This window comes from Diaphorina citri, unplaced genomic scaffold (assembly GCF_000475195.1).
Source record: "Diaphorina citri unplaced genomic scaffold, Diaci psyllid genome assembly version 1.1 scaffold2232, whole genome shotgun sequence".
Lineage (NCBI taxonomy): Eukaryota > Metazoa > Arthropoda > Insecta > Hemiptera > Psyllidae > Diaphorina > Diaphorina citri.
Window position 1 is genome coordinate 23292 of NW_007379657.1, and position 20858 is coordinate 44149.

General features: G+C 35.3%; 1 protein-coding gene and 1 long non-coding RNA gene across 3 annotated transcripts; one reads left to right on the forward strand and one right to left on the reverse strand.

The window, feature by feature from the left end:
- The first annotated feature begins 450 nt into the window (after positions 1-450).
- LOC103518531 (inactive hydroxysteroid dehydrogenase-like protein 1) lies at positions 451-2473 on the forward strand. The gene is made up of 2 exons (XM_008483608.3): positions 451-1052; positions 1291-2473. Exon 2 carries the CDS (start codon positions 1308-1310, stop codon positions 2265-2267), a length of 960 nt encoding a protein of 319 aa, XP_008481830.1. The 5' UTR covers positions 451-1052; positions 1291-1307; the 3' UTR covers positions 2268-2473.
- On the reverse strand, positions 2132-20722 carry LOC113471277. Of its 2 annotated transcripts, XR_003394038.1 has the most exons (3): positions 19821-20722; positions 9903-10176; positions 2132-2255 (listed from the first exon to the last, which is right to left on the reverse strand). It is a non-coding gene; the product is annotated as an uncharacterized LOC113471277 (long non-coding RNA). The 2 variants fall into 2 exon arrangements; XR_003394039.1 differs by lacking the exons at positions 2132-2255; positions 19821-20722 and adding an exon at positions 19733-19789 and having other exon boundaries at positions 9906-10176.
- Positions 20723-20858: the final 136 nt, after the last annotated feature.

A 20858-nucleotide genomic window follows, 5' to 3' on the forward strand; every position in this document is an offset into this window, starting at 1 on the left:
GAATCAAATCAGCGACCTCGTGGTTTCTGATACGAGTATACTTGTTACTTTGTAATTGACGTTTCGTTACACGAAAAAATAGATAAAAGAAATGGAACTGATAAGATTACTCTCGTTCGATTTGAACCTCTATTTTGCCAAAAAGAAAATGGTATTATACAATATACTTAATCCTTCTCGTTCTATACCGTTGGTGTCGGGTTGTATTATACAATCTACCTACCTTTATTCATATTTTACATATTAATTTCTATGAACAGGGTGGAGATAAATATCACCCTCCCGTATAAAGAACAGGTAAACCGTAAACATCTGTATAATAACCTAAAATTACTGAAATTATTCTGTTACCTACAGGTTTTTTTTTTTTTTTTTTTTTTTTTTTTTTTTTTTTTTTTTTTTTCGTTAATTCAACTTGACATTCTTACTTAGCAATAATAAATTTAGTTGATAGGTATGGCTAGTTTAGTCTAACCCTAATGGCAAAAAATACTCACTTATCGATAGATTTCTGCTTCTTTACATTTTGAAGATTTGAAGTTCTGGTGGTGGTATTTTTCTGGTTATCAGAAATCGATTTTCTCGTTGGTGGTGGAGTGGCAAAGAACTCGATTTCGCCAGTTTTCCTTCCGCACATTCCGAGTAATGAAATTGCGTTTTTACCAAACACTTAAAGCTTTTTGTTCCAAAGTCGTTGCTGATTGGCTAACGCGTTGAAAGGATCGCGCAACTTGTACTCAAATGACCTTGCCTGGCTCAAATGACCTTGAGACTGTGGTGGTGAAGATATCTGAGATTAGGTGACATAATCATTTTTGTGCACGGTAGCGTGTCCTCTTGCCATAGTTGAATTATCCTGGCCCTCTAATAGAGAAAAGATGTGCGTTCAAATAAAACACGAGCTTTCAGTGCAAAGCGCGAGTATTATCGCCAGAATACAATTTGAACGAAAATTAAACCGTGTGATAGTGTTTGAATTCTGTCAGCCATCCTATTTTTTCTCAAAGGAACTGCAATAGGTTCTTAAATTTTATATTACTGTACTGAACGTGGTTAGTTCATTTATTTATATTTCTGCATATAAAGATCAAGGATTTTTGTAGTGTATCTGTTGTATGATCAAAATTTAACGTAAACACTCCTCTGAATGTAGAGATCACATCACAGTTATATTTTACGCTGTGCTATTGAAATAGAGGATCTCGTTGGATGGCATTTTCTACAGAACCTCTGTTTGAATAATAATTTAAAACCCAGTATGTGTCTATAGTCATTATTTTTCTCTTCCAGTATCTCCAAATTTCCATATGCCTAACACGTTCTCCAAGCAGTTGATCTGCACCTTGATCCGGTATGAACAACCCTTGGCTCTGCTAGGGCTATGGTACCTGAGCTCTACACTGTTCTGCCTAGCCATGTCTACACTGTGTGGACTACGCTCTTACTTCCTCGCACTAGTGTTCCCCAGTGATAATTACAGACGCTATGGTCGCTGGGCAGTGGTTATGATAGAACAAAATACATTAAGCTACCACTATGCTGAGGAGTTGGCCAAGAAACACATGGACATTAAGCTGATAGGATCTACAGGAGATAACGATGCACTGAAAAAGTTCGCAGAATATCTTCAAGATACATACGGGATTGAAGCGGAAGTTCTTACCAGTGACTTGGATAAGAACAGTCGCAACATGTTGGATTGCATCCGTGATAAAATTGAAAAACTGGAAAGCATAGGAATTCTAGTGAATCAGTTACCACGTCGTCCGATACCCAGCCCTCACGTTCAAACGTCTGATTGTGAACTTACCGAACAGATCAGCGCCATGGTTCTCACTGCACATCTCAGTAAGATCGTAATCAGCAAGATGGCAGCACAGCATAGCGGCGCTGTCATCAATATTAGCGATCCTAGCGGTGATTACCCACACCCTTACCTCGCAGCTCATAGTGCATCCTGCGCCTACATGGACTATTTCGCACGCAGTCTCAACTGGGAACTTGCCTGTGATAATATTCGCGTCCAATCCCTGGTGCCGTACGATAGTATTACGACCGATGAAGAGCGGTGTACCTGGGGCTCTATTCGACCTAGCCTGGTAGCAAGACATGCAGTGAATTCATTGAGCAAAGCAAGATCTCGGGGATATTGGCTGTATGAACTCAAAGGGTTCCTGGCAAAATGTATCCCACTGTATTTCCGTCAGTATTGGACGTACAAAATGAATAAACCGGACTGTGGCTGTCGGTTGATGCTGAAAGAATAAGAATCAAATAATGGGTTCAATCGATTGAAATAAAATTAATTTTAGAAAAATAAAAGCCCAAGTATTTATTAACTTTTAGGGTGGGATATATGTACCTAGCCTAAAGGAGATTAATGGCCGATTTCACCAACACAAGATAATGAGCCATTAAGTTAATCGACCATTTGAATTAACGCAAATATCTGGTTTAGATGACACCTCTGTTTTATAGTGACTGTTTCAGCAACATCTGAACTCACCTCTAAAGACCAGGTAAAATATTCGGTCCAGATATCAGTAGGGATCAGCAGAATCACAAAGAACTTTATAATGAGCTCGGCATTGTTTGTTTGTTTTTTATTTCAAAATTGAATCTGTAATGAGCAATGAGGGAGATTTCAGATTTGTAAATAATTGCTGCCATCCTCCCATGTTATGACTGGATTACGTAACCAATGTGGCAATTCGGTCCGAAGTTGATAATAGCATAGCCAGAAGTGATGTGCGGAAGGTTCTAATCCTGCTCTGAGATTTTTGTTGTCTTTTTCTGTATTGGAAGGTGTTAAGGATATTTGCTAACTGGTAAACTGATCTTCGTCCGAAATATTAATTTAATGGATAAATGTAAATTTTTTAATGCTTTGACTGTTGTTAGGTACCTACATAAAAAAAATGAGAAATTTAGAGCATTGTTATGATGGTGGTAGTTTCCATGGTCTAAATTTAAAAAAGGTAAACACAAAATTATCTGCAGAGCAATACAAAAGGATGAAAAATAAATTCTTATGTAGAGAAACATCACAAAATTATCTGCAGAGCAATACAAAAGGATGAAAAATAAATTCTTATGTAGAGAAACATCCAGAAATAGCATCACCATGGTATAAATTTAAAAAAGGTAAACGCAGAATTATCTGCAGAGCAATACAAAAGGATGAAAAATAAATTCTTATGTAGAGAAACATCCAGAAATAGCATCATCCTCCCAGACTTTTCACGACCCACGCAATTTACTGAATTCTCTCCTATCTCATCCTAGCGTTCACTTTCCCATCGATTCAAGCCCCTCTGTATCTCTCAGATGACGTCAGCAACGCGCTACTACGTTCTTGGTAGCTTTCAGTTATCTGTATTATCTCTTGTGCACTTGTGGACATTTTCATTGAGGATTAGTATGACCTAGGTATCGTTTTTGAAACCACGGACTTGACGAAGAACTGACCATAAGGATATCCTTGAGTTACACAAATGTCTCCTTCACCCAACTTCATGATGGACATTGTAATTTATTTTCACTTTTTGCTGATGATCTTATGCTGAGCACTTTCAAAAACCAAAAGATGACAAAGCCTTTGATTATTTGTATTATCTTTTTACGAATTGATAGAATTATTTTTCAATCAATAATTAAGTTCATAAAGATATCATCAAAAGAAATCAAAATCCCAGTCTCAAAAGATATCATCAAAAGAAATTGAAATCCCAGTCTCATTGAAAACCAACAAAAAATTAATGATGGAACTTGGTGGAGAGGTTTTGTGAATAGTCGACCTGTTCCACCAAACAGAACGACTTAAGATATGTATGTAGGTTCATTATGATTACCTGGAAATTGAAGATATTAATAGATAAAATTGGACGGATTTCATAATCGGTTTAGCAGATACTAAGTCTAGAAGATACCCATGACTATTGAGAGACAAAGGTTATTCAAACTTGAGTGAAATTTATTTTTCATCCAACCGTTTTGTCCCTGTCTGAACAGAATCAGTTGGGCTTAAAAGTCATTTTTCTAGATAGTAAATCTGTTGGTACCCACTCTGGTACCCAATGTACTGAAGTTTATATTCTACTACGTCATTGATTTCTGCGCAGACGCTACTTTCTGTTGCCTTGGTAGCAAGAACTAGAATTTTCTCTTGTACGTTCACAAACTAACAATAGTCTGTTTACACTTTCTGTGAAGTGTGGTCGCGGGTTCGTAGGTAGTCTGTGGGCATTTTTAAATTACAAAATTTGATATCAAAGATTTTTTTTTAAAAAATACGTCGTTTTTCGTAAAAAGTAAAATTCATTAATTATTTTTCCACGTTTCATTTTTTTTTTTTTTTTTTTTTTTTTTATTTTTGAAGTTTTTTCAAAAAATTTTGGTTTAAAAAAATTTTTGTTTAAAATTTTTCTTCATGAAAAAAAAACTCGTTTTTGATTATTCTTTTAACGGATTTTCAAATATTGTGCACGTTTGGTTACGTTTAGTTGAAATCTAAGACACAACATTTTCCATAGATATAGTTAATTTTCGAGCCATATAGTAGATGGTAATATTATAAAATAAATTGAAGTGTAAAGCTATTTTCAAAAAACGCAAAAACGTTTTGAAAAACGTCAATTTCGAATTGACCCAGAAAAACGGTCATTATATTCGGATTCAGCTATCTTGAAAAGACTAAAAGACTAGTGTAATAGCAAGATAAATGTATCTATTTTATGTTCTAGTTCAATTGGATATTATAAAGTGCAGAAAATGTGGCGAAGAGGTTACACAAACAAGATTGGAGTCATATTTGAGCGCTCTGGAATTCATTGAAGCTCAATTAGACAGAATGAAACACACATCATGTATCCTTTAGTAACCATTTAGAGTAGCGATTCTGAACGGGGGCGATTTCCGATTTCTGGGGGCGAAAAGAGAACTGGTCAAGACCGAACAACATTAGAAGTGGGTTTTGAATCCATCCACAGCGGACAATCCTTGGTCCCTGAATCTATTCAAAAATCATTGATGGACATCAAGTATGATGTTGAAAAGAAGCTCTGTTCAATTCGTATGAGTATGAAAAGTTCTGGCCTCAAGGAAAAGAAACTTGTCGAGACCTATGGAATAAGGCCAAGTGGTTATTACTTGCCTTTCCAACAACATACCTGTTTGAGAAGGGCTTCAGTGCAGTGACACATTTCTATATATATGTACAGGGTGGTTCGTGATTTGCGAACCACGCTTATATCTCAGAAACGGCTGGGAATTAAGGAATGAAATAAAAGGCATCGTGTAGATGAAATTTTGATGATTAAAATGGCTTTTTTTAAATTTGCAATTTTTTTTGCAAAATGGCCCATTTTTTGCCAAATATAGGTCACTCTTATGGGAACCCCTATTTTTTATTTAATTTTTGGAATCAGCATAAAATTTTAATTGAAAAATTTTTCACTCGAAAAAATTTGCTCTACAAAAATTTGCACAAATCGCGATTTTGTGTGCGTCAGTGACCCCAGATTTGATGAACAACGCAGTTGGTCCTGAGTTAGAGCGAACAATGCGTTACTGTGTACAAAGAAATGGATCTCATTTTGAACAGCTTTTATAAATTTGTTTGTTGTTGTTGATTGTTGTTGAAATAGTTAAGTGAATAATACAAAAACTAAAGAAATAATTAAGAAATTGTTTTTCTTTCTCACAGTGTACAGAATTTTTGTAGAGCAAATTTTTTCGAGTGAATACATTTTTTCAATTAAAATTTTATGCTGATTCCAAAAATTAAATAAAAAATGGGGGTTCCCATAAGAGTGACCTATATTTGGCAAAAAATGGGCCGTTTTGCAAAAAAAATCGCAAATTTAAAAAAAGCCATTTTAATCATCAAAATTTCATCTACATGATGCCGTTTATTTCATTCCTTAATTCCCAGCCATTTCTGAGATATAAGCGTGGTTCGCAAATCACGAACCACCCTGTATTGAGCACTCAACATACCTCGATACTTGATTAAATGTACCTACTTGGTTACTTGATAAAGTTGATTACATACATAAATATGTGTGAAAAATTTTCGATGGCATGACATATTCTATTATGTCAAGACTCAAGGACATGCAATTAGTACTTAGTGGATATTTTAAATGCTTTGTGAACTATAACTATGTAGTGTATGTTTAGTCATAAGTTAGAATCTAATTTGTTTATGTAACACGACACTGAAAATGTTTAATGTCTGGAAAAATAGCAAACATTGGCGACAATGTTATTTCCTAAAGTGTTCAATGATTTTTTAAATATAATTTGAATATCATGTTGTTTATTTTAATGGGGGTATACATATACACAACAATATCTCTAAACAATGGGATGTCTTTTACTAATGTAGGTTTTCTAATAGTCCATACTCCTATGTCTAAAATACTTGGATTTTTATTTGATATGAATTTGAATGATTCTCTTCAATAACCATCTCTCCGAGGACTCGATCTTGGTTCAAAATGTCGATTGGATCAAGCTTCTCAAATAGAACAGGTCTCGAAGAACAACTCAGAACTTACAAACATCTTATCTTAAAATTCACTTTTTGCAAATTCATAAAAATTATAAATAAATGGTCGATTCCCATGTAAAAAGTTGGGAAAATCCAAATTTGAGGTCAAAACTCCGAAAAAATAACTGTACTTAAAAGGTCGAAAATTCAATTTTTATTTTCCGTTCTAATGAAAGAGTTCAAATATGTGTGACGTCAGACTTTACGCAGTTGTTTTTTTGTCGATTGGATCAAGCTTCTCAAATAGAACAGGTCTCGAAGAACAACTCAGAACTTACAAACATCTTATCTTAAAATTCACTTTTGTAAACAGAGACCGACGTTTTTAAGTAGGTAAAACAACTCTCTGAGTAGGTACCTATATTAAAAGTGAAAGTTACTTGGTATCAAAAAAGTAAAAATACAAAACGTAGGTAAAAAAATCTGGTGTGAACATCACATGACTTTCCTTATCCTATTGAATGATGCTTATTTGAGTGTTCTTTTACCCTAACTTTTACAATGGCATAATGTCGGTCATATGGCTGATCGAACGAATCAATGAATTATTTTAAATTTTAGTTTGTTTAAATGAGTAACGAAAAACTCTCGTTCATTTAGATCACCAGAGTGATCACTTTTTGCATTTTAGTACGAGAAAAATCAGGCCCCAGAGGCTTTTGAAGAGTGTAGGACATATCTAGTGCTAGTTACAAAGTTAACCTTCAATTACCTCTAAGCTCTAAGTATTTGAACTGTTAAGTCAAAGACATTAAAACATTCCCCGATTTCCCCTTCCCAACTATTAAAGTGATTGCAACAATGTTCATTGTACGAGTGAATAATATGTGCATTTGTGCACTTGTGAAGATATCCTATCTACTGTGCAATGTGTGATGAATGTAACAGCAAATACTGGGTCAACTATTTGTGCAGATTAAAATAAGATGAATACTTAGATAAGATCACAAGAAATGGTGCATATAACCGAGCAGTTAAATAAGAATGATAGAAGAAGATTGCAACAAGTAGGATTTGAGATGTTCAGCCTAGAATTGCTATATTGCTAATGCATTTCATGAGAGCCCCTGTGTGAAGCATATTTGAATTGTTGTATTTTGGTATTTTTCATTAAACACTAACTAATAATAGTACAACGATTGAAACCAAACCTATTGTTAGCAAAATTCCTTTAGGAATGGGGTATTCATCTTATTCAAATGCCCTCAGTGCAAATTTAATAGACATATTATCATCGAAAGTTTGTCACTCAATAACTCGAGATTCTCAAGAACCGCCACTTGGTTGTTAAATTTTCCAATTTATGATTGTGGTGGCATCGGCCATAAATCTCCCCATCAAAATGACGAATTGTTGTAATATATGACAACACCCAATAGGCAGTAGGCAACTAGGCACTAGTCAACTAGGCAGTAGGCAACTAGGCACTGTTCTCAGTAGGCAACTAGGCACTAGTCAACTACACTTTACTACACAATAATGTACTAATGAAGTTTATGTTTTCCGGAGCTGACATTTCATTACATTTGCAATAATTACTTACACCTACTGTACGAGTATTCAATTGTCCCAATTAAACATGTCTTTTCATTCTCGCTTGGAAATTTGTGGCTTTTAATCTATGTATGTATATTTTCAGTGATAGTCGCATGATTTACCGTGTATGGAATCGAATAAAAAAGTTTCTCAGTAAGTTTGTATTTTCATTCTCGCTTGGAAATTTGTGGCTTTTCAATCCATGTACATTTCTTTTAATCTATGTATGTATATTTTCAGTGATAGTCGCATGATTTACCGTGTATGGAATCGAATAAAAAAGTTTCTCAGTAAGTTTGTTAGTCCCCGATTTGCCATTTAAAGTCAATAGGTGGGTATAGTAAGGTTTATGTACTTATATGTCATTATTATGAACAAAATCTGTCCTAAAAGACTCACCGTCTCCCTAACATAGATGTACATATGTATGGCCATATGTGGTACACACCTTGTGACAGTTATAAAAGACATGCGACATGATGTGGGTACATTCCTGGGTTGATGGCCCAGTAGGTGCTCGATTCAATTTATTCTTTAATGAAATAATTTCAAGTGAGCAATAAGATACAAGATAGATAGATATACGTAAGGGAAACACCTGTCTGATGTAGGTGAATGTAGAAGTACACAGGTACTTGTACAGGGTATGATATAATCTGCCAACATTGTCTGGATGATAATAGATCAGTTGCCCTTACTTGGGTGATGTTTCAAAGTCATAGAGCAGGAAAAATTAGGACCAACGATTTTTTTCTTTTTCTTCTACGACTTCTAGATCCCGAGATAAATCGATTTAAAAAATACCGGTAAATCGTGAACTTTGATGTCACGGCATACGTTATCGTAGGCGAAGATGTCACATCAACGCATTGATGTGTTTGTGCGCATACGTTTCTGCGCAGTTCTTTCTGCTCCTAACGGACGAAAAAAACAACTGCGTAAAGTCTGACGTCACACATATTTGAACTCTTTCATTAGAACGGAAAATAAAAATTGAATTTTTCCACCTTTTACAGTTATTTTTTCGGAGTTTTGACCTCGGATTTGGATTTTTCCCAACTTTTTACATAAGAATTGACCATTTATTTATAATTTTTGGAGTTTTGACCTCAGATTTGGATTTTTCCCAAATTTTTACATAGGAATCGACCATTTATTTATAATTTTTACCCATTAAATTTGGATTTTTCCCAACTTTTTACATGGGAATCGACCATTTATTTATAATTTTTATGAATTTGCAACTCCTCCATTAGGTTGAAGTCTAAGGTTTCTTTAAAGAAATCCCTGTTAGAGAAGAGATGGTCTCTGGTCGGCATGACTACTGTTAATGTATGTACGTAAATGACTGGACAGAACTGGCATTGTCTTGGTTTAACGTCCCCCAGCGAGAAGAACTCTAACTCAAATGATCAAAATCTAGTGTTGCTGGATTAAATAACTTTGAAATTAATCCAATGTTTGTTTGTTTTTCCGTATAAAATATTATTGTAGTAAGGACTGTAAGGAGTGAAGTACTCGTAAAAGGGAAAATTTGGCATCTTGACAAAATGAGAACAATGATACTAGTAGTACGAGTATGTTTTTGGGTACATGCTTTGTTGGTATGGGCTCCATCCAAATTTTTATAGTAACTTTTCTCTCTCATTTTAGTCAATAAATTGTTCAAATTGTATATGACTGGTATGACCCTGTATTTATATTCAGTTCTCAGGTGAATATACCTCCTATTATGTTTGTGGCTTGCGGGAACCTGTATACAAAACGTTCAGTAGCAAGACAACATTCAAGATTAACCGTACCTAATACTTACCTACTGGCTAAATGGTTCATCCACCAGACTGGGAGACTCCTTTGAGAAGCAACTTTCTCACTTTGTACTATCAAAAGGAATAAACTGTTGATATCAAACAGCGAAATCAATTTGTAAATCTTATTATTAGATCCGGCAATCCAACTGTTTGTTCAGACCCCTCTAGTAAATGTGTGATACCGTTGATAAATTTGATGTGCACGATGTACAGTAGCATTCGCATGTGTATGGCCGCATCTAACCCTATGGTGAAACCTTGGTTCATTGCAGCAACCTGAAAAGGAAAGAAAGAAAAATGTAATTTATATTTTTTGACAAATTTACTGTTGAAATTTGTAGACATAGATTACAAAGTACAACCTAATGGTCTATGGGGAATCTGAACTAAACCTACCTTTTTAGATACCACAAAATACCGTATCAACAACATTGCTTCTTTAATCTAGAGGTCGTAATATTCTTCTGATAAAGGAGGAGACAGAGAGACGGGTCTGTCTTGTTGCACCATAAGACAGACGTGAATCGGTGAGGAATTTACAAATTCTTACACGATGATTGTGCTGTTTTGAACACGGATCAGTGTGTTCTAAACATAATATGAATCAATGTGCAACATGCGGAATTTATTCTTCACGTGCTGTGTTGCCCGTGTGCGTGTGACTGTACGCTCTCGACACAGACCATCAGCATGCTCCTACCAGTTCCCTATACATAATATCGTCATAGTATGGGGATCAAGACAGTCTGGTTTGTGACGTAGTGCGTCGACGTTATACCCTGAAGATATTATTACACCGAAGCACATTCTTGTACATATACGAGAAGAACTTTCCCTCATTCACAAGTTTGGTGAAGTTTCTGAATGAACAACGTACAGGTATCAGACTAAAGACAAAGCCAGTGATCGGAATGAAAGAGAAATTGATAATCTCTCTAGAGAAATGTATAGGGTGTATTATGTGGCATAATGTCGGTCATATGGCTGATCGAACGAATCAATGAATTATTTTAAATTTTAGTTTGTTTAAATGAGTAACGAAAAACTCTCGTTCATTTAGATCACCAGAGTGATCACTTTTTGCATTTTAGTACGAGAAAAATCAGGCCCCAGAGGCTTTTGAAGAGTGTAGGACATATCTAGTGCTAGTTACAAAGTTAACCTTCAATTACCTCTAAAGAGTTCTTGTTTTTATTAAGGTTACTAATAAATTACTCATACGAATATCATCTTTAACTCTGTAAAATGGCCATTTTCTCAAATATTCAGAATTTCTTCAAGGCCATTTTCTTCAGAAACCCACGGCCTTTGGAAACGATGGACTTTTCCAAAGCTGAACTTCTAGTGGTGTGCCAAAATTGTGCACATTTGAAGAGTCGAGTTCTTGTTTTTATTAAGGTTACTAATAAATTACTCATACGAATATCATCCTGCTTCAGAAACCCACGGCCTTTGGAAACGATGGACTTTTCCAAAGCTGAACTTCTAGTGGTGTGCCAAAATTGTGCACATTTGAAGAGTTACTCTAATTTGAGCTTTTTAAGCCTTACTTTTCTCCTTACATTCGAAAAGGTCAGTATACCCTTTGGATTTAAGCAAAGTATTCTATTCTGTGAGGTTTTGACAAATTAGTAGATGGAGTCTCGATTGATTTGACCTTTGAATTGTGCCTGGGCGACGCTTAATAGAAAGTGGACATAACATTGGACCATGTATGTCCCTATTTCTATTGCATAGTTCATTATTGTGTGAGGTTTCCTTGAGTTTGTTTACGAGTTTTGTCTCGTATGAAAATAATTAAGAAGAAAAATATTTGTCTGTGTACGCCACATCATCACAAGTAGATATTTGCTCATTGATACTGATAAGTGTTTGTGTGTAGGGGAAACCCGCTAGTGATTTATAAATCCAGTTGGCAATCACTGACTCTCAATGTACCGAATGTCTGGCTGCTGAAATACATACAGATGTAGATGCAACCTATGAATGACTTATTGTCGTCCTTAGGTACATACAGACCTACTTGCCAGTTTATTTTTCACATCTGTTCCCTTGGTAATGTAGATCAGAGTGGGGTAAATAAATAACTCCAACATCAACCCCGATTGCTTTTCTCCCATAGGGAAAGGGAATTTAACTAACAATAGTCTTGGGAGGGTAAAGAAAAACTCAGTTTGTTTTGATGAAAACCTCTGAAATCTGCCAACACTTCGTAGGTGACAGATTGATATCACAGTTGCAGTCAATCACATAGCTAATTCACTAGGTATACGACTATCTTTCATCCTACCCAACACCACATGTATCCATATAAATTTTTACTTTTGTTCTTACTCAGTACTCACTCATCATCAATTTATTATAATTTGAGAAACAAGTTGCTTCGTCAATCACATAGCTAATTCACTAGGTATACGACTATCTTTCATCCTACCCAACACCACATGTATCCATATAAATTTTTACTTTTGCTCTTACTCAGTACTCACTCATCATCAATTTATTATAATTTGAGAAACAAGTTGCTTCGTCAATCACATAGTTAATTCACTAGGTATACGACTATCTTTCATCCTACCCAACACCACATGTATCCATATAAATTTTTACTTTTGTCTGTACATTGCTTAGAATTGTGGAATATCGCGAGAAAATGACAGCAAAAACATACCTAATATGGTGATAAGTATGTAATGAATGAGATTGTACATTGCTTAGAATTGTGGAATATCGCGAGAAAATGACAGCAAAAACATACCTAATATGGTGATAAGTATGTAATGAATGAGATGAGGTGATGTGGAGTGATTACAGCCGACAATCGGCACAGTACCTATTACAAAGTACGGGGAACTCGATCGTTTTAATCAATGTGTTCTCTGAATTATTACTCCCAGGTCTCAATGCTCTTTTTCTATTCAAAATAATGAATTTGCAGTGTCTTTGTCCAAAGTCCAAACTAATATTAATTTTCGCTCCATTGAATTTCTCTCTGGCACTAATCTGCAAATCACACAGCCCATCTTCACCAAAGTACTGACATTGCCACTACTTTTAGAAACAATCAGAATTGAAAATTATTCCAACCGTTGATTGCTCCATTGAATTTCTCTCTGGCACTAATCAGCAAATCACACAGCCCATCTTCACCAAAGTACTGACATTGCCACTACTTTTAGAAACAATCAGAATTGAAAATTATTCCAACCGTTGAAAAGTTTAGAAGGGTTGGAAGGACTTCTGGGACATACTGTATAAACTGAGGCAGTATTTCTATTTAATTACTGGATTTATTTGTATTTCAAAAAAGGAGCATAAAGATGTCGATATCATGTTGATGATATTGAAAAATTTAATGCCTCTTATTTTTTTATCCACCCGTTCAAAAATCAAAATGGGGGAGGGAAGGCTTTCTGAACACACTGTATTTTATAGTAACCTTATAAATTCGAAATTAGTTTGACCACGACAATTTATTGTATTTACCTGCATACTTCAGAAAAGAAAGGGAAAAAATAAATATCGAACAAAAATTTTGAACTCTATGTTTCTTAAAAATATTTTGGATCTTCCCAGTGCATAGTATGTATTTGCCCTTCTTCTTCCCATTTACAACAAAATTGATTGAAGAAGTTTCCAAAAACCTTTTTAAAAGTCAATGAATAAAATTTTGTGACTTTTTTACACATTGCAGAATGCAAATAAACGACATAAAAAGTCTTCTTTAAAGAGTATTGGAAATAATTCCTTTTTACTCCTCAGTCTATACGCTCCCAAAATCTTTACTAAAGAAAAGGTATTCACCGAAAAATCGCAATTTCTAAAATGCCAACTGGGGTCTTGTATTAAATTATTTCTGTTAATGGACAACGATTTTTTTCTAAAAGTCAATGAATAAATTTTGTGACTTTTTTACACAATGCAGAATGCAAATAAACGACATAAAAAGTCTTCTTTAAAGAGTATTGGAAATATGTAATTCCTTTTTACTCCTCAGTCTATACGCTCCCAAAATCTTTACTAAAGGTATTCACCGAAAAATCGCAATTTCTAAAATGCCAACTGGGGTCTTGTATTAAATTATTTCTGTTAATGGACAACGATTTTTTTTTTTTTTTCTCAAAAGTTAGTTCTTTTTGAAATTAAACTACTTCTGACTATCGTTGGTTTAATTTTAATAGATTATTTAAATATGATCCCTTACGTTTAATTAATGTGTACATTTACTATCTCATTGATTTCTTCTTTCACTCTGTTAGTAAAGAGGCCTGAATAGTAAGAATATTCTAACCGAAGAACGCCTCTTTAAGAGATCATAAGAATGATAAATTGTTGGCAAGATTAATCGTTAGCATTGAAATTACTAAAGACGCCTGGGAGATATGATTCATACAAGAAGGTTGTATTCTTAATATTAGCTACAGCTACAATATTTCTTTTGTGAAAAGAGTTAAATAGGGCCCTGCTATGCTCTTCAGGCTCAAGTTAATTCATATTTATTTGGTATCGAGTACAGATTCCGTGTAAACAACATTCACTTTCAACCAGGTACTTACTTGAGTAATTAACTACCTCTCATATTATGTCAAAGGCCACTTCTTTTGGACAAATAAAGAATATACGCATAATGTCGGTCATATGGCTGATCGAAGGAATCAATGAATTATTTTAAATTTTAGTTTGTTTAAATGAGTAACGAAAAACTCTCGTTCATTTAGATCACCAGAGTGATCAGTTTTTGCATTTTAGTACGAGAAAAATCAGGCCTCAGAGGCTTTTGAAGAGTGTAGGACATATCTAGTGCTAGTTACAAAGTTAAACTTCAATTACCTCTAAGCTCTAAGTATTTGAACTGTTAAGTCAAAGACATTAAAACATTCCCCGATTTCCCCTTCCCAACTATTAAAGTACTTTCGCTGATTTTTTCAACTTTTGACACTTCTAACTTCTTCTTTTTTTGTGAGAAATATACCCTATATCCTATATCTACGTAACCAATGCCAAGTAAGTAAACAGAAGCTATCGACCAGCTTACTTTTTTGTGAGAAATATACCCTATATCCTATATCTACGTAACCAATGCCAAGTAAGTAAACAGAAGCTATCGACCAGCTTACTCTTGATTTGACTTCATTTCATAAATGAAAGTTATTCTCATGTGACCAGACGTTTTGCTTGTGTTGTAATAATTATGTAGTATGCAGGTATATGATGTGCTGGAGTAAGGTCTCGACTCTTAACTAGATGACAATTTAGTTCCTTTTCCTCTTTGATAGCAATATTATGTGCTCTTCTTCGCCTTTCCCGGTGTTCAGACGGGGTCGGCGTTTTTCGTCAGTCTCTTATTCAGCCCTAGAATGATTGCTTTTGGGCTGACATTTGGTTTTGGCTACAAAAATTTTAGATGCCCTTTGCACTCAACCTTTGTTATTTCTAGTAAGGGGTATTTCAGGTACCTATCAATTTAAGTGTGGGACCCAATTGGTACTTAGACCCTCTCAAACCGGGACCCAGTTGGTAGGAAAAAACAGGTTTTGGGGCCGAATTGGTTTCCTCCCATTTCAGGCTGGTTTAACCGTTTAAAGTCAACCAGACTAAGCTGTTCTTATCTCTGTTTAAAACCCCGCAGCCAGACAGTATCAACATGTATATTCTACATGTTTTCATATGGTGTACGTGAAGTTTCCTGTCCCGCAGCCAGACAGTATCAACATGTATATTCTACATGTTTTCATATGGTGTACGTGAAGTTTCCTGTAGGGTTAGATGTTTGTTTCCATCTCTTCTTTTCTACATTCAGACGACCTTGTTCATGATTTCGCGGTTCCAAGAAAACTATTTACCTCCCTTCTTCTAATTGTTTATGACCTGTGGTTTTTCTTTCCAAGAATTCTATAATTTACTTTTCATCGTTAAACTGTCCACAGGAAATTCCCCCGTGTGTGTGTGATGTGACTATATGGCATTATCAAAGTGCATTGTTAAAATTAATAATTATCATCTTTATGTATAGGTAGATACTATTCAAGCGCTGAAATTTGAAGGTCTTTTTCCACGCATTACTCCGTTGTAATGACGAGTATTGTACTCTTACTCAGTACTCACTCATCATCAATTTATTATAATTTGAGAAACAAGTTGCTTCGTCAATCACATAGTTAATTCACTAGGTATACGACTATCTTTCATCCTACCCAACACCACATGTATCCATATAAATTTTTACTTTTGTCTGTACATTGCTTAGAATTGTGGAATATCGCGAGAAAATGACAGCAAAAACATACCTAATATGGTGATAAGTATGTAATGAATGAGATGAGGTGATGTGGAGTGATTACAGCCGACAATCGGCACAGTACCTATTACAAAGTACGGGGAACTCGATCGTTTTAATCAATGTGTTCTCTGAATTATTACTCCCAGGTCTCAATGCTCTTTTTCTATTCAAAATAATGAATTTGCAGTGTCTTTGTCCAAAGTCCAAACTAATATTAATTTTTTGCTCCATTGAATTTCTCTCTGGCACTAATCAGCAAATCACACAGCCCATCTTCACCAAAGTACTGACATTGCCACTACTTTTAGAAACAATCAGAATTGAAAATTATTCCAACCGTTGAAAAGTTTAGAAGGGTTGGAAGGACTTCTGGGACATACTGTATAAACTGAGGCAGTATTTCTATTTACCACCTGTAAGATCGAGGTAGATCAATGAAGACAACCTTGTACCTTGGTTGGTGAAAGTTGAATTTTATTTTGAATGTCAAAGAAAAAATATTGCGTTTCAGTTCAACATTGTACATAGAGTTGTGAATGATGAAATCAGCTGCGAAATATTGCAGGATTATAAACTTGACACAAGTTATGCCATTCAAACTGTCTTTCATCTATCAAAAAAAAAATCGTTGTGCAATGTTTTCTTTTACAGAGTTATTTGACTTGGTTGAGACTACATAGTGCTGCAATGTTCGTGTACAAAACACAATAGGTATAGCTTTTGTGACCTTTAGCCAGTCTTTCTCTATGAAATATGAATTTATAGTTCGTTGTGCAATGTTTTCTTTTACAGAGTTATTTGACTTGGTTGAGACTACAGCACTTAGTGCTGCAATGTTCGTGTACAAAACACAATAGGTATAGCTTTTGTGACCTTTAGCCAGTCTTTCTCTATGAAATATGAATTTATAGATTCGTTGTGCAATGTTTTCTTTTACAGAGTTATTTGACTTGGTTGAGACTACAGCACTTAGTGCTGCAATGTTACAAAACACAATAGGTATAGCTTTTGTGACCTTTAGCCAGTCTTTCTCTATGAAATATGAATTTATAGCTCGGTACTTACACTTTATCTTACCATAGGACATTCATGCTATGTCCGGTTGACAAAGGCGTGGTGCTGCCTCATTGTCATGCATTTGAAAAACTTAATCCAGTGTCTGTTACCATTTATAGCTCGGTACTTACACTTTATCTTACCATAGGATAGGACATTCATGCTATGTCCGGTTGACAAAGGCGTGGTGCTGCCTCATTGTCATGCATTTGAAAAACTTAATCCAGTGTCTGTTACAGGTACATATTTACATTATTTACGTCCAATGACCAATTTTGTATTTTAAATGGGAAAACATTAATTTTCAATGGTCGATCGACGTCAACTGAAACCATACACTGCCTCGACAACATAGATTCACCTCTTCACCTTGTCGATCGACGGCGTCGACCATGTGTGGACACAGCTTATGGTAGCTTTACATATTGTTTAGTGTGGCAATGAACCTGGATCTCTTTTATTTTAACGGAAGTTGATATACATACTTACCTAGCTAATAGTCTTTAAGTCTTTCAGCACACATTGTCTCAAGTATTATGAAACTTCGAAATTCAAGTAGGTACGTTTTCGGCAAGTACAAGTATTCCATTCATTTTGTATCGATTACTTTTACTTTTTTGACTTGGTCGGTAGAAGAAGAAGAAAAAACTTTCACTGTCCATTTACGCACAAATGTGGAACAGGTTATTGAGTAGGAATGCGCTTATGTCTAGAAACGATACGAGTATTCCATTCATTTTGTATCGATTACTTTTACTTTTTTGACTTGGTCGGTAGAAGAAGAAAAAACTTTCACTGTCCATTTACGCACAAATGTGGAACAGGTTATTGAGTAGGAATGCGCTTATGTCTAGAAACGATACATGATACGTGTGTACCGGTACCTACTGTTTCAAATGAAATAAATTATCGACACATCGCCAAGTAAGAAGTAAGCACCGTTGTCGCCAAGTCAAAGTGAGTTAGTTACCTTGGAATCCCATCAGACAATGTTGTGCATCAATGAACTGCTTGTGCAATCTAATATTCTGTGATTCTTATAACTGGGTTTAGAATTTCATGTTAAAGTGTTTGTTAATCTCTGAACATGGCCGAATACTATGCCAACATTTTTATACTCCTGTGGGATTGTAGACCCGGGCGTACAATTATATGAAGGGGTTTCAATTTTACTAGCCTACATAATTATGTAGGTATGTAGTATGGTTATCATCCCGGTAGCACAGCAACATGAGATATCAAGCGCTTGAAGGACGACTAACTACAAATGTATGTCTACTAAGCTACTAAGTACACACCTATGTGTTCTTCCACTTCTTCCTCTTTTGGATACATAGGAATATTATGATGTATGAATCTCTTATGTAAAACTCTATTGAAGGACACAAAGTAAGGTTATAACTTTAATGTCTGCTAGGACGTGATTAGAAAGTGCGGCGGTCAGGAGATGAGTTAAATGACGTGGACTATAGAACTATAGTAAGACCAGCACCAGACATAACGGTGGTCATAGTACGAGACAAGACAAGCTTCTCGTAGTCAAGGATTATGCGAGTGACAATGACACGGTAGATTATACCTTTCACTGGACAATAACAAACATTTAAGCCTCGAGCATTTTAATTCCTGACAACAGTTGAAGTGAATACATGGGAGCAAGGATGCTAGGAGCTAGAAGATATCTTACAACACAAGACATTTCACCAGTGCGAATAGGAGAACGACTATCAGTACAGTGACACTATTCATTGCCCTAGTATTTGAATAGAACTCCTGTATGGCAAGCAAATGCGTTAACACTGGGTTGTGCCTCTAAAGTAGAAGATATGGGAACAAAATTAAACATTTTGTACGAACCATTGAAGCTCCGTAGCAAGTCAAAAAGCTTCAAGTTCTCCTAGAACGACATCGCCAATTTCATTTCTCTTCTTGGTGAAGTCATTTACTTGCGCATCAGACCATAAAAGTGACTAAAAAAACAACCTGGCAAGGTAAAAGCGTATCCGGTTGTAATTAACAGTTGATCTCATGTGAGATAACATACTACCTACCTGCCTCGGTGGTGTAGTGGTCAAGGCGCTCGCCTGGTAAACAGGAGGGCGTGGGTTCAATCCCAGCCAAGGTATGGAATTTTATCTCTCGATGAGATTTTTTCTTGTATAATTGTAAGTAAGTTTTAAAGAGTGTGGACTATCATTTATTTATATTGGGGAAAGTCCATTTCTCCAAATATTGTTTTTATTATCTATCATTAATGTCCAATGAATAATTTGAGTTCAAGTGAGAAAAACTGATATTATTGTTTGATTATTGCTTTCAAGTCTACAAAATAAACCCGAGATTGGAAAATTTTCATTTCCAATAAATAAATAATAGATATCTAACTAAGGTGTATGAAATGTGCACCCCAACATGAAGCATCCTAATCCCTGATAAATATCGAATACAGGAATAACAACAATTTTATTAAGCATCTAACAACTGGAAGGCACTTACCAATTAAAGTTCTTGGTAGTAAAATTCCTCAGAATCTTTCAAACATGAACATATTTTATTAAGCATCTAACAACTGGAAGGCACTTACCAATTAAAGTTCTTGGTAGTAAAATTCCTCAGAATCTTTCAAACATGAACATTTTTTCCGTTGATTCCCTTGATGAATTATCATTGGAGGATATAAACACTCGATTGCTGAAACAAAAGATACAAAAGAATTGATCGTGTTTTAAATCTCCATTTTTAGCTTGGAATCATTGTAGCAGACGCCAATCTATTGTTATCTCCGAATGACAAACTGACTACTTCGTCGCCACAAACCATAATTTACACAAATCAAAAAACAATTAATTTATCATAACATCAACCCGTTGTCCATCAGCAATCAGTTGGCAGCGCCAGGTCGACACCATGAAACCCACAGTTAGTAGGAGAGACCTTGGTGGTTCAAATGTTAATCGTGCATGAAATGTTTGCCAACAGTCCTAATCCTTTCAATCCGTTCAGTATTCAATGTTGTAGGTTGTCTTTTTCCTTCTTCTTGTTTATATTTGTGTGGGTGAGACTAAAATGTCCTTTTGTCCAAGTATGTATAGGGTAGGACGCGGCAATTTACATTTACCTAGACTAGTTCTGAAAAATTTAGAAGAAGCAAAAAACTCGGAACTTTAATCGACGCCGACGCGACTTTAAAAAAGGTAAATCCCGTGCTGTATTTCATACAAAATACCCAAAGAGCAGAAATAAAAGATTTTTCGATTAATAATAGTGCAGAATGATTCTTATATTTGTCAATGGCGAGGAGTGAAAGAGCTACAGTAAGACTTACCAACAGATCCTCACAGGATCATGTCGAAACCTATCAAACGTTCAGCAAAGCGTGAAGGCAAAATATTAATATCTGATAATTAAAAATAACACAACTGAGTTAGTGCATAAAATACATGCGAGTTGGGAGTTAACAAGACATTATTGCTTCTATTGGGTCAATTAAAATCATATAAACGGAAAAGACAATTGTACTTTTGCTACATCATTAATTTATAAAAGAAACGGGTTACTTTCTGGTGTTCTCGTGTTGACCTAGCACCTAAATGGGAAGTATTGTGTCTCTTCTCGCCCATCT